Genomic DNA, 15,392 nt, shown 5'->3' on the forward strand with positions numbered 1-15,392 from the left:
CTGGTGCAAAGTGATATCAAAAGTGCGCAAAAGTTTTTTTCTGGTCATGTATTGTTTTCTTATCTTTGCCGCAAGACTATAGAGTCTCCTAGTTTTGTTACTTCTCTGTTGTTTTTTTAGTTTCTTCTCATTGTGAGTTTTTGCGAATAAATATTTTTTCGTTAACACATTATACCAGACGGCTATGCAAATTATTTGTTGTAGACTAGTCACCTAAAATTGTATCCATCCACTCCAGAATACTTGCACATAAAGAAAACAAACTTCCAAATGGCTTATTATACTAACTCATTGCTTAAATAAAATTTTTATGGTGGCATTTACCATTTGACAGTTTGGTAGATGCTGTGCAACACACCACTTCACCAAGTGATGAGTTCTATGAAGCGGGGGGCATCATCAGTTGCCCCAGGTCATGGCATTGGGGCAACATAATACCAAAGTGAAGGTACATGGGTAATGATATGAGAAGCATGACATCACAATGATAGATTCATAATCCACTCAGGTGCTTTTTCTACATACAGTAGTGAAACAGTAGCCCCCCGCCTCCTCTAAAGTTCTCAATTGAAATGTAACTCCTCATCCAATTACATGGTTAAGTCAAAGTGGATAATAATAATGTGAGTGATTTTAAAATTTCTTTGGAGGCTTATAGTAACTGGAATATCCCTAATATCCCTGAGAGAAATACGGCAAAATAAACTTCACAGCTGAGTGGGATCTGCTGTCCAAATCAGGAGCCACTCTAGCTCTTTTCCAATGTTGACACTGTTTCAAATTTTTTCTCAATGTGTTGTTCAGCAAAGAAAGGAGTTCAGTTGTTTAGAAGGTATCACCATCCATTCTCATACAAACTAGGTATTGTGGGGAGTAGTGCCCGTGATTTCAAATATATTGTCCCTTCCCCCATGGAATTACTACAGTGTTGCAACAGTTAACATAGTTATTGTTTGTATCTGAGAAGACTCCTGGGGCCTCACGACAACCAGTATGGGGAGTTTAGTCCACTTCATTACACTTCCGAAGAATTTTGAAGAGAGAGAAGGTCAAACTCTGAAAGATTCCACAAATAAGTTAAAGACAAGTATTGAAGAGATACAGGGAAACAGCAGTGAACTAAAGCAAGATCAGAGTAGAAGTCAGGCTGTCACTGAGGTTGCCTCAAAGGAAAATGCACGTGAGAAAATAGTAAAAGTAGAGACCAGTACTGCAATACAAAAAAGGAAGGAATTATGGAAAAGCTCGGGGGGGCGGGGGGAGGGGGGGGGGGCGCACGCACGCACGCACACACACACACACACACACACACACACACACACACACACACACACACACACGTGTTGAGGCCCTTTGGGAGGAGGATGCATCATAAATAGTGGCCACCATGTTCAAATAGATGACATCACACAGGCACTGCAATATTTGCCAGTAATAATCAATTCCTACTGTAAATATTTAAGCAAGACCAACCACTGACAAGTCCGTCCTTCATGCATGCTGCTGAATGCTACTGATCCAGCACACCTTACGAAAGCCAAGTCATTCTCTCTGGAAATTCTTGGATAGTGTTATCTGGTGCAATGTTATGCTGCTGCCAATGTGAGCTCTAATAGTTAAATCAAACTTTATGTTATGTGTTGTGTGTCAAGTACTATTTTTTTTCAATACATGACTCTGCTAGAATGACAATCATACAAACTGCATATGTAACAGCAACAGCAGCAGCAGCAGCAGCAGCAGCAGCAAAAGAAAAATACTTTAACATGATACAAGCAAGTGAAACAAAACATCAGTATCAAAAAACCACGACAAGCTGTAGGATGGATGGTATCAAACTACCAACATACATAAGTAATAATGTTGTATAAGAAAGAAAATAAACAAAAAATCCTACTGAAGAGCACGTAAAGTGCTGAAACATATCTGGATTAAACAAAACTATAAAATGGTGTCTGGCATAAGACGACTTCCTCTCAAGTTTATTTATGATATTTCAGTTTGCTGTGTGTTTCTCTTTTTGTATCTCGCTATCTTGATCAATAATTGGATGGTTACATCTGTGGCACCAGGTATGATTCCAAATTGTGTAGTGGTTACTTTTATTGGCTCCATGTAAGTACACAATTATGGAGAAACCCTCTTGCCATATTAGTGACTGTTTAGTGCCAGATAGTCAAAAGCACACCAACACAGATTTGCGCAGTTGAAACACATTACATGAGGCAAAGTGGTTAATATATATTCAAGTAAATTGAAAAAAATCACTGCATTATTAATTTGTATTTGTCATAAAACAAGAAGACGAAGCAATTCCCTGTTACATCTTAAAGTCGCTTGGACTTGGTGGAAGATAAATTGTATACATGGTGGTCCATTGATAGCGACCGGGCCAAATATCTCACAAAATAAGCATCAAACAAGAAAACTACAAAGAACGAAACTCGCCTAGCTTGAAGGGGAAACTAGAAGGTGCTATGAGTGGCCTGCTAGATGGTGCTGCCATAGGTCAAATGGATACCAACTGCGTTTTTTTAAAATAGGAACCCCCATATTTTTATTACATATTCGTGCTGTACGAAAAGAAATATTAATGGACCACTTTTTTCACTTTGTGATAGATGGTGCTGTACTAGTCACAAACGTATAAGTACGTGATATCTCCAATATGGAGAATATAGAAATAGGAATCCATAGCACTGAGAAGCTGCTGAGAGAGTTGATAATAAATAAATCACCAGTCTAGATGGAATCCCAAGTACTGATTGTACTCTATAGCATTGGCCCGTTACTTAGCTCGCGTTTATGGCAACCTCTCCCAAGTGAATGGAAAAGAGTGCAGGCGACTTCTGTGCATAAGAAGAGTGAAAGAAAGGATCTGCAAAATTACAGGCCAATATCTTTAACACTGGTGGGTTGCGGAAATCTAATATATTCTAGCAAAACTTCTGTTCACAAATCAGCACAGATTTAGAAAGCATCGGTCCAACAAAATTCAGCCTGTCCTTTTCTCAGATGATATCCCGTGTACCAACAGGTAGATTCCATATTTCTACAATTAGAGAAAGCATTTTACACAGTGCCCCAATGCAGACTATTAATGAATGTAAGAACAAATTGAACAGGTTTCCAGATAAACGAGTGGCTTGAGGACTTCTTTAGTAATAAAACCCAGTATGTTGTCCTTGATGGCAAGTATTCATGACTGACAAGAGTATAATAAGGAGTTCCCAAGTGACTTCTCTTGTTCTCTATATACATAAATGACCAAACGGGTAAGGTGAGCAGCAATCTGCTCATCTTCAGGAGATGAGATACTGGTGAAGGTAAAGCTGTGGGGGAGGAAGAAACATTGCGTAGGAGCAGGCAGGCACCGCTGCAGGGGAGCAGGCACCGCCGTGGGGGAGCAAGTAAAGCTGCAGGGCAGCAAGTAAAGCTGTGGGAGAAGAAGTACAGCTGTGAAAGTGAGCTTGGATAGCTCAGTCGGTGAGCACTTGCCTATGAAAGACAATGATCCCAGATTCAAGTCTCAGTATGGCTCACAGTTTTAGCCTGCCAGGATATTTCCAAAGTTAGATAGTTGCCTTGGAAACCCGGTGTGTTGGACACTGACTCATATAGCCTGATTTCTCAATGGGTACAGTTCGCATCATCCTGCCCAAAAAAATCAGCTGTTTAACAATGTTACATAGAGCTGGAATCATGTCAGAAAAGATCCATCTTGGCTCCAAACTAAATCGTGTAAGCTTTGTAGTTGGACAAATTGGATACTGAGCACCTGAGATAAAGTGAGCATTCTCCAAGCAACACATCAAGGTTTGCATGTGACAAACCTTCTATTCTAACAAAGAGATAGAGGGGCTGGCCAGTACTTACCTCAGCTCAGTACAGCTGATTTTTGTGTATCTATCAGCTGTACTGAGCTGAAGTAAGTACTGGCCAGCCCCCCAATCTCTGTGTTAGTATTTGATTCACATCTTTATATGAGATTTTCCATTAATTATTTAAACCTTCTATTCTGTGGATTAATGTCAAGTAAATCTAAATGAATCTTACACTGACATCAAAGTAAACATTCTCTTTACTGTCTAAGAAAATTAAATAGATATTGCATGGTATGTAGGATAGTCATTGCCTCAGAGTCAAACAATTATAATAGTCCACATGCATGTGGCCATAGCTACAGGGGACAGTGTATCTGAAACACTTCCCACAGCTGTACTGAAAATCTGTGGCACAGCCAGTACAGGAATCTAGAATCAGTGGCTGCTGAACAAAGCCTCATACATAAAGGAAAAATCTTGTTTGAGCAGAGACAGATTCTAGCCCAAACTCCAAGCTATTTTGATTCAATCATTGAAGATGCTATGGAATTAGAATGTGTGTCAACAATTTTAGCAGAAATACAGGCCACACACTCAGGAATGCACAGCAGTGACACATGATACCGAGACACAACAACAACTTAAGTCTCAGCAACATATTGAGATAGAAACAACGATGTTACAAATGATGTATCATAGTAGACACCAATGTAATTTCTGGTCACAGTGGACACTACTACGTCTGCTACATCTACGCGACTCTCCTACTTCTTTATAGTGAAGTATGTTTCACTTATTGTCAAAATCTCAGATTTTCATGGTGAATTAATGCAACTAGTGCATATTTGTACACCATTTTGTACCTTTCTTTGATATTATAGTCAATATTTTGTTTTCCAGGTTCGAGTATCTTGTAACCAACCATAAAATTTTTGTAACATTTTTAACTTTAAGCTTTTAGCTTATAGTAATAACATTATTACTGTGATATATTAATATCAAGAGCTCTGATGAAAAACTAGTCGTAAGCAAAGGAGGGAAAGCAGAAAGGTGGAAGGAGTCTGTAGAGGGTCTATACAAGCAAAATGTACTTAAGGGCGGTATTACGGAGAAGAGGACGTAGATGAAAATGAGATTGGAGATACGATGCTGTGTGAAGAATTTCACACAGTGCTGAAATACCTAACTTGAAACAAGGCCCTGAGAGTATACACCATTTCATTAGAACTACTGATAACCTTGGGAGAGCCAGCCATGACAAAACTCTTCCAAGTGGTGAGCAAGAGGTATGAAACAGGTGAAATACTCGCAGACTTCAAGAAGAATATTATAATCCCAATCCCACAGAAAGCAGGTGCTGACAGGTGTGAAAACTACCAAATTATCATTTAATAAGTTGCAGTTGCCAAATACTAACACGGATTCTTTACAGACGAATGGAAAAAATGGTAGAAGCAGACGGGGAAGATCAATTTGGACTCTGTAGGAATGTGGGAACATGCGAGGCAATACTGACCCTACGACTTCTCATAGAAGACAAGTTAAGGAAAGGCAAATCTAAGTTTATAGCATTTGTAGGTTTGTGGAAAGCTTTTGACAATGTTGATTGGAATACTCTCATTCAAATTCTGATGGAGGCAGGGGTAAAATATAGGAAGCAAAAGGCTATTTACAATTTGTACAGAAACAAGATGGCAGTTATAAGAGTCAAGAGGCATGAAAGGAAAGCAGTGGTTGAGGAAGGAGTGATACAGGGTTGTAGCCTATTCCCGATGTTATTCAGTCTGTATACCGAGCAAGCAATAAAGTAAGCAAATGATAAATCTGGAGTAGGAATTAAAATCCATGGAGAAGAAATAAAAACCTTGAGGTTTGTCAATGACGTAATTCTCTCAGAGACAGCAAAGGACTTGGAAGAGAAGTTGAATGGAATGCACAGTGTCTTGACAAGAGGATATAAAATGAACATCAACAAAAGCAAAATGAGAATAATGGAATGTAGTCTAATTAAATAAGGTGATCTGAGGGAATTAGAGTAGGAAATGAGACACTTAAAGTAGTAGATGAGTTTTGCTTTTTGGGCAGCAAAATAACAGATGATGGTTAAAGTCGATAGGATATAAAATGTAGACTGGCAATGGCAAGGAAAGCATTTCTGAAGAAGAGAAATTTGTTAACATCAAGTATAGATTTAAGTGTCAGGAAGTCTTTTCTGAAAGTATTTGTATGGACTGTAGCCATGTATGGAAGTGAAATATGTGCAATAAATAGTTTCTACAAGAAAGGAATAGAAGTTTCTGAAATGTAATGCTACAAAAGAATGCTGAAAATTAGATGGGTACATCATGTAACTCATGACGAGGTACTGAAAAGGATTGGTGAGAAGAGGAATTTGTGGCACAACTTGACTCGAAGAAGGGATTGGCTGGTAGGACCTGTTCAGAGGCATGAAGTGGTGATCAATTTAGTATTGGAGGGAAGCATGGAGGAAGACTAAGAGATGAAATACACTAAGCAGAATTGGAAGGATGTAGGTTGCAGTAATTACTCAGAGATGAAGGGGCTTGCACAAGACAAGATAGCATGGAGAGCTGAAAACCACAACAACATTGCATATTTAAAATTAATTGCACATTAAAATTTTATTGCCTTACCAAGTCCTTTCTTACTGAACAGTCTCCAGAATTAATTTCAGTTTCTTTTTTACATGTGCTGTAACCAATTTCCATTCTCAAATGGATCAATCTACCAGCAACAACCTGAAAAAATTAAACATTTCAGTGTTATGGGTTGTGTCAAATCAGATAACAGAAGACATTAGCTGGAACTCCTACATTTCAAGAAAACTATATCTAGCTGAAAAATAATAAAAATCATTATAAGCTCTGATTACAATACAAGGCTTCAGTGCTTTGTGGAACAAAGGGTTATGTTCTATTTACCACCTTTCACTGCTATTTACATCAGGCTACAAGTGTTTCATTTCTAACAAAAATTTTGAACAACCAATTGGGAGAATCACTTGGCATGACTCACTTTTTTAATTTTAAATGTTATCCTGATGAATTCTAATAGAAGGTGTAGCACTGATATACATATATTCTTCTTGATACTCGAGGTCATTAGTGTTGATGTTTTAAAAAAACAGAGTAAAAAGCTTTCTCTAAATCTGAGACACCTGGCAATGCAATAGCTCTTGTTCTTTGCTCCATTGTTTAATTTGATTAACAACCTGCAACTGGTCTTTTGTATTATACCCACTTCAAAAGCCAGGTTATTTCTTTGACTGGTTAAAATCCAATGGTTTTCTCCATAACAGTGATGATGTTAGGGAATACCTTGTATATTATGAAGACAAAGATGAAAGGGATTGTTATCTTGTCATTCTCTTCCTTGACCTGGAACAGTTAGAACATTGTTCCAGTTTTGGGGAAATTCAGATATTCATTAAATAGTTTTGTAAATTTCTTTGTGTTACTTTTCTCCCAGTTTCAACTATATCCATTGACAATTGGTCATCTCCAATCACCTTTCCTTTCTTGATACTTCAAATGCCTTTATACATCCAGTTTGCCTTTCTTTCGTTACTACCTATCTGTGTTTATCAGACTTTGAGACAGATGGTACAATGTTGCCACATGAAAAGATACACTTAGGAACACAGAATATTCCCCTTGGGAGGTACATCTACTACACTGAAAACGTATTGGTAAACTTAAGACATGCAAGTGGGATCAAAGGTGGTCAAAGCAATATGACAAGCAGAATTAGTAAGTGATCAAAACTTAGCCATAATTAAGGCATAGCAAAGCATATTAAGAGAAAAGATTAAAAGATCTAATTAAGTAAAAGGGGAGGCATGTGTTAATCTGCTGGCAAAAGAAAGAATGATAAAGTTATAGAAACAGTCCCACGAAAAAAGGCCACAGAAAGTAGATTTGATGATTTAATTAAGAGAAAACTGAGTGTAAGGTAACACAAAAAATAAAGAAAAAGCAGTGGGAGCAGTGAGGGTAGAAACCATGCTTTTTAAAAGACTTGAACCCTCAAATGCCTAGGACATGTAAACTGGAATAACAACATGGGGGGGAGGGGGGGGGGGGGAATAATGGAGCTTGTAAAGTCTACAGAGAGATGAATGTTTGCAATTAATAAACTATTCATCAGTAAACAGCTAACAAAGACATTGAAACTTCATATTTAGAAGACAACTATATTACTGGTTTTAATATATGGAACCCCAACATGGACACTGAACAAGAAGATGCGAGAGAAAAATTATTCTCCTTTGAAAACAAGATGCTAAGAAAAATCAAACAAACTATGGATCAATATACAATGAAGCAGGTGAGATAGTAGTAACAAGAAGCAGGTGTAATGCATGGCTCGGATATGTACTGAGAAGGAAAGAAGGGATGGTGATAATAGTGCCATAAGGAAAGAGACTTCTTAGTATGCCAAAGTTGAGATGGTGGGATGGAGTCAGGAAATATGTGGATGACCTGGCAGCTCTTGAGAATACAGGTGGAGCCAAGAGGCTAAAGAGTAAGACAATGGCTTGACTTCAGCCTGTGTTAGCATCTGCATGATGTGAGTTAAGTTGCTAATTCAGCTCTTGACACATTCACTGATTGCTTAAGTCTGAGACATTAACTGTGACTAGAAACTTGTAAGCTTGTGCGTGCTACAAGCTGAAACCATACTCAAGCAAAATCTTGAAATTTGTGTTGTTTGCTTACGGAATACTGTGGTAAGCTTATAACCATCATTAGAATTAATTCAAACAACCTCGATAGCACCTCTGATTTAATGGCAAAGTAAGGAAAGTACAATTCAAACAATGAGCAAATGCGCATCTTCAGTGAAGAAGAAAAAAAATTGGTTTTGAAAACATCAAAACAATTATAAAACATTAAACAAGACATTCAGACATTATTCGTATGAAAAATATAAACTTATCTCTGTGGGGATATTAATTTCTATTATGAAACAAAATTTTCTCTAGTCATGTCAAAAAATACAGTATTTTCAACAGAATCCAGGATTATCAGACAGTCTACACCCATATAGTGTTAGTATGCTTGCCCCATTTGATGCACTTTTTATACCTCCTCCTCATTGAATTGCTTTTATATCTCAGTAAGTTTCTGCTCTTGACAATGGGTGTTTTATTATGATGTCTCTATCTCATATCTCTTGGATTTTTCATTGGTGAAAGTAGTCCCTTTATTATTTTTATTCTCTAACTGGATATCATCATTTTACTCCTCAAGTATTTATTGTACAGGGAATGTGAATTGAAAAGTACCATGTCATTAATGTGGAAGAACAGTTTTTCTTGGATCAGCAAAAGGTCTTCCTAATACAAGCATCTGGTCCTGCCTATACGGAACTGGTTTTAAGGTCTTGCTCATTGAGGGATAGTAATGTAGTGTAATGACCATACATACACATGTTAGTGTGAGCCTAAGCAGTGTATTGCAGCAGTGCTGACAGCAGGTAAGAGCAGGACGTTGTCACCATAGTAATTTAACACGGTCAGCACAGTGTTGTGGGGAAGGTTAGCTTGCCAAAACAGCGAGCTCAGCAGTACTGCACAGACTAATGAGCATGGGGTAAGGTGGATTTCTACACTGACAGTAGTGTTTCAGGATACATGACTAGTAGTGGCTCAAATGCACAACAAGCATGCTGCTGCCGGCAATAGATACTGGTCATTTTTGTAGTAGAATTATTCTTAATCTCACAGCCCAACTAAGGTGACAGAACTGTGCCCGATGAGGTCATAGACCTGGCAGCAAATTTCATTGGTTTGAGGCAATGGTAAGGCAGCACATCTGTGCATTAAGTCCCTCCCTGGACTTAGTGCCATGGGACAGCTGGCCATCCCAGGTCAGCTCCAGCAGCACATCTGACTCCTGCCCAGAGGGGAGTGGATAGCTCCCAGTGCACACCAGTCATCTACTGCCATCGCAAGACAGGAGTCTCACTGTGGTGGGTGTCCACCACTGTCACATGGCCAGGTGTTGCCTGGGGCTGTAGCAGATACGCCATTATGAAAATCACCCTGCTGGCACATGGATCGTGCGGCTGTCTTACTTGATGAGGCTGCTGCCACTCAGTGCAGTGCCTTGTCTTTTCAGCACCATGGGGCATGCAGGCCACCAGCCCAGCAGAATTCAGTGGCCATCTGGACTCTGAGCCGGTGTATCAAGCTGTGCAGATGCATCAATAAAACAACTTGTTACATTTGCAGCTCCCTTCTCTGGAGTCTCCTGAACTCCCACCTAGCCTCCACCACCCACTGGCACCATCCTGGTTCATAGCCACCTCACCCTGCACCAGCGCATGCCATATACAGATAAGGATTATTAGGGTGATAAAGACTGTTAAATACAGTGATTCCTGTACAACTCTTTTCAAAAGTCTAAAAATACTGTGACTGCCTTGTTTGTATATACATGAAATATTCATTTTTACAAAAGAAACATGATTTACATGCATATGAAACTTAGTAGAAGCTAGAGCTACATGTAATCATAGTAAGTATAAATTTATGCAAAAGAGGATTATACCATACTGGAGTTATATTATATATCAACATGCATCCTTACTTAAAATGCACATTGGCATTAAATACATTTAAAGTAAAGGTGAAACAGTTCTTGCTTGACCACTGCCTCTCGTCTGTCTCTGAATTTCTGGAACATTTTCACAAGTAAACTTCATTTATCAAACAAATATTGTTAATTTACTTCAGGTATAATTTACTTTGGTTGTGGTGATCATGTAGCCTCATTTCACAAGTACTGCTATCATATGTACAAGCAATGTAATATGTCAATTTAGATTATTACCTACTTCGATTGTGGTGATCATGTAGTCAGAATGACTACAGTAATAATACATTAATTTTGTTTTCTTCCTGTCCTATATCATATGCACAGACAATGCACTAAAATTTTTTTTCCTGAACCAAATAAATAAATAATAACAGCTGTATATTTTAGATGTATGGAATGGATATTATGGTTTACTCTGGTTAGCTTTCTCAACCGTTACTAAGGAATCCTCACCTTTTTAGCAGAATGCATGTATAATGTATTTATTTGTCATTGGTCAACTCATATTGAAATAGCTGCTATCAGTTTTACCATTAAAATATATAATGATCAATTTAAGTTTGTTTTAAAATACACAGACAAGTTTACAGAGTACGTATTTACATTTAATGGGTACAACAATAAATCTTACTACAATAGAAGTACTTTTATATCTTGCACACAGTCAGTAATTTGTTGTACAGCTTCACATCAGTAGATTTAAAGCCATCTTGGTACATCCACAACCTGGAGTACTCTATGTCTAAGATACTTCTATTTCAATTCTCCACATTTAGAACACAGCTGCTCCATGTGTGCATTTCATGTCAGTTTTCAGTCCAAATGAATGCCCAACAGTTCAAACAGTTTTACAGAACAACAGTGATATTTTCTGATCAGTCTGTGGAGATGGATTTCCTTCTATTACTTAAGATATATCTTTCAGAGCCTGGAGCCATTTCACAGATGTTTTGACAATTGTTTGTACCTCTATACATTACCTACATTTATCATAGATTAACTCTGTTTTCAAGTTTTCTAAAAACTATAATTAATCTCAAAACATTTTAGGAAACTAGTAATTTTTGCCACAGGTTTTTTTGTTGTCTTAATAGAAATCTTGTTTTGTGTATTTACTTCAATTCTTACAGGGAATTAGCAACTATTTAATTCAACAGATTAAAAGATAATCAGTGCGCCAAATTTAAAGTTATTTGTTCAGTACCCTGCAATACAGTTTACCAGCCAAAATGCAGCCCCACTGTGAATGCTGTTCTCGAACATGGGATGAGTTGGCTGATCTTCGTAACCAGCTGGAAATCACCCTGACTACTGTCAAACAATTGGCAGCTGCTAAGAATTTGTGTGTTGGAGAGTCATGTACTTGTGATATTGGTACCACAAGTACCCAAGGAACTGTCCTCTTGTGTGGACCCTGTCTCCACTGCAGTGTGCCAATGGGAGACCCAGGCATTCTGAACGGAGTGCTCGTGACCAGTGAGGACTCAGGGCACTGTACTGACAAGTTTGAGATACTGTCTTTTACTGAGATTGAAACTGAGTCAGTGGGACTCCCTTCCCCTGCTTTGGGGAAACCTGTTTTGTCCAGTGTCAAGAGGAGGCAAACAAAAAAGTGTAGGGTCTGTTAATCATCAGCAGTTCAGATAATAGAGAAAGATTTAACTGTTGATGCTGATGAAACAGGACTCTTTCACAAGATGCTTCCTTAAAAATAATGAGATTGAAGTTAGAGGCTACAAGCAACAGAAACAGCATGTAACATTAAGGAAAGGACAGCAGGTGCGCTCTGTGAGTATATCTGGGAGGCTCATTCAAAAAGTTGAAGAGGCTATTCCAGCAGCCAGTGGGGGGATAGAGTGCAATCAGCTGCAGATTGTGGCACACACTGGAACAAATGATGTCTGTTACTTGGAATCTGTGATCATACTTGGGTTATTTTAGCAACTGGCAGAAAAGATTGAGAAGTCCAGCCTTGTGAGTGGAGTTTCAACAAAGCTCATAATTTGCAGCATCGTCCCCAGAACTGATCATGGTCTTTTGGTTACGAGTTGTGTGGAAGGACTGAATGAAAGACTTCTAAGGTTCTGTGACAAGCTAGGCTGCAATGTAGTGGACTTCTGCCACAGGGTTGAGAACTGCAGGGTCCCCCAAAATGGGTCAGGTGTCCACTACACATCAGAGGTTGCTACTCAGGTAACTGACTGTGTGTGGGGAGCACACAAAAGGTTTTTTTTAGATTGGTGACTCTCCATCCAATCCAGATAACAATATCTGAAGCAAAGCCTGAAGTATCAATGTAAGATTGACAACAGTGCCACTAACATGTGAAAGTATTAAAATCTTAATTGTTAACTGTGAAGTACACTAGACTCTCACTAATACGGCCCTCAGTAGTCCATCATCTCAGTAATCCGGCACACATCCAAAAACATGTGCACAATGAATTATCATGCACAACAATGCTTATATAATTTTGTAGCTTTCTTTACAGTTCGGAATCATGTGTTCTAAAAGGAAACACGTTACAATAGACCTCAAGCAGAAACTCTAAATTTTAGACAAGTTAAATTGAGGTTCTTTGCAGAAAGCCATTGCTGCTGAGTTTAATGTTGGATGAGCAACTATTTATGACATCAAAAGGAAAGAAGATGTTATACGACAGTACTTGAACGCAAATGGACAGTGAGTTGGGAAAACGGAAGGTCATGTGAAGAAGCGAGAATGAAGATCTGGACATTCATACAACAACATAGTAAAGGAATTCCAGTTAGTGGGCCAATTATAAAGTAAAAAGGAGATGCATTTAACAAACAACTTGGCGGTAGTAACTTGATGGCAGTGAGGGAAGGCTGGCTATCAAACGGGAAAAAAACGACACGGCATTCAGCAACTGACAGTTACCGGGGAAAGTCGCTCAGTTAATGATAGATGAGTTTGTAAGCACGATACGGAAGATAATAGAGGAAGATATAACTGTTGATGCCTTGCATAATGCTGATGAAACAGGACTCTTTTACAAGATGCTTCCTTCAAAAAAATTAGCTGCCAATAATGAGATGGAAGTTGGAGGCTACAAGCAACAGAAACAGGCATGCACATTGAAGGCATGCTGTAATGCAAATGGGAGTCATACACTACAGCATATAAAGATTGGAAAATCCCAACATCCACGTTGTTTTCAACACATTGACATAAATACTCTACCAGTGCAGTATTTCACTCAGAAGAAAGTGTGGACAGACAAATATTCTATCGGTGGTTCCATGAAATTTTTGTCCTGGCAGTGAGAAAAGAGCTGAAGAAGAAAAAGCTTCCACTGAAAGCTATGCTTATAATTGACAATGATCCCAGTTATGCTTCAGATGTTTCTCTGAAGTCTGAGGGTATACACGCACTCTTTCTCCCACCCAATGTGACAGCCCTAATTCAGCCCATGGACCAGGGAATTTTGGAATCAATTAAATGTCATTATCGACATTCACTTCTAGTCTCCTTGCTGAATGAAAGTGAAAATTACTCTATCAAGACTTTGTTGAAGGTGTGGAAAGCAATTAACATACGTGATGTTGTTTTCCAAGCAACCGAAGCATGTGATAAAGTGGAGAACATTACCATAATGAAGAGCTGGAGGAAACTGTGGCCATCCATTGATGCCCAGTTGGATCCAGTATAGTGTGACAGCGATGAGCCAGTCAATTCGGAATTATCAATTACTTTGTACAATGACATGTTCCACAACCTTCCAGGAGGAGAAGAAATTGATGATGAAGATGTTACTAAGTGGATGAATGACGAAGACTGTGATACGGACCAAACGTTAATGGATGAAGAAATAATCAAAAGCGAGCAGGAAAATAATGATGAAAGTAATGAAGATGTGGACATGGGAGGAGAGAGCATAAAGATTTCTCTGTTTTAAAATTGTATATTTCGGTTTAATGAAGTACAGTACACTACATCCCCTAAGTTTTCAAATCAAATAAAAAACAAAATAAATGAATAAAATAAATTTCAGACACTCAATAATCCGGCACTTCCGCTAATTCAGCACTCCTATGTGCCAGGAATGGTTGGATTAGTGAGAGTGTAGTGTATTAACAACAAACTGCCAAAGCCTGAAGTGTTCCTCAAAAGCAGCGAAGCTCACATAATACTAGGTACAGAAAGTTGGCTGAAACCTGAAATTGACAGCAGTGAGATTTTGGGGAAAAATTTAAGTGTATGTCAAAAGGATAGGCAAATGGGAAATGGAGGTGGTGTATTTCTTGCAGTAGACAAGAAACTCAAATCCACGGAGATAGAAATTGAAGCTGCATGTGAGATTGTCTAGGCAAGACTCAGTATCACAGGTATGCATAAAATGATAACTAGACTGTTCTATCACCCACCAGACTAGCCTAACGTAACCAAAAACTTAAGAGAGAACCTAAGTTAACTTGTATGTAAGTTCCCCAATCATACTACAGGGTGTTACAAAAAGGTACAACTAAACATTCAGGAATCATTCCTCATGCACAAATAAAGAAAAGATGTTATGTGGACATGTGTCCAGAAGCGCTTAATTTCCATGTTTTAGCTCATTTTAGTTTCGTCAGTATGTACTGTACTTCCTCGATTCACCGCCAGTTGGCCCATTGAAAGAAGGTAATGCTGACTACGGTGCGTGTGTTGACATGCGACTCATTGCTCTACAGTACTAGCATCAAGCACATCAGTACGTAGAATCAACAGGTTAGTGCACATCACAAACGTGGTTTTGCAGTCAGTACAATGTTTACAAATACGGAGTTGGCAGATGCCCATTTGATGTATGGAATAGCATGGGGCAATAGCCGTGGTGCGGTACGTTTGTATCGAGACAGATTTCCAGAACGAAGGTGTCCTGACAGGAAGACGTTCGAAGCAACTGATTGGCGTCTTAGGGAGCACTGAACATTCCAGCCTA

The 15,392-nt window shown here is 38.7% G+C and overlaps 1 protein-coding gene across 2 annotated transcripts in view; it reads right to left on the reverse strand.

Moving 5' to 3' along the window:
• Positions 1–15,392, reverse strand: part of LOC126267069 (uncharacterized) — a 239,982-nt gene that overhangs the window by 124,888 nt on the left and 99,702 nt on the right. For both annotated transcript variants that reach the window (XM_049971922.1, XM_049971923.1), the window contains exon 12: positions 6,479–6,583. In XM_049971922.1, the coding sequence (XP_049827879.1) occupies positions 6,479–6,583 (105 nt within the window). The remainder of the gene's footprint in view (positions 1–6,478; positions 6,584–15,392) is intronic.

Source organism: Schistocerca gregaria, chromosome 4 (assembly GCF_023897955.1).
Source record: "Schistocerca gregaria isolate iqSchGreg1 chromosome 4, iqSchGreg1.2, whole genome shotgun sequence".
Classification (NCBI taxonomy): domain Eukaryota; kingdom Metazoa; phylum Arthropoda; class Insecta; order Orthoptera; family Acrididae; genus Schistocerca; species Schistocerca gregaria.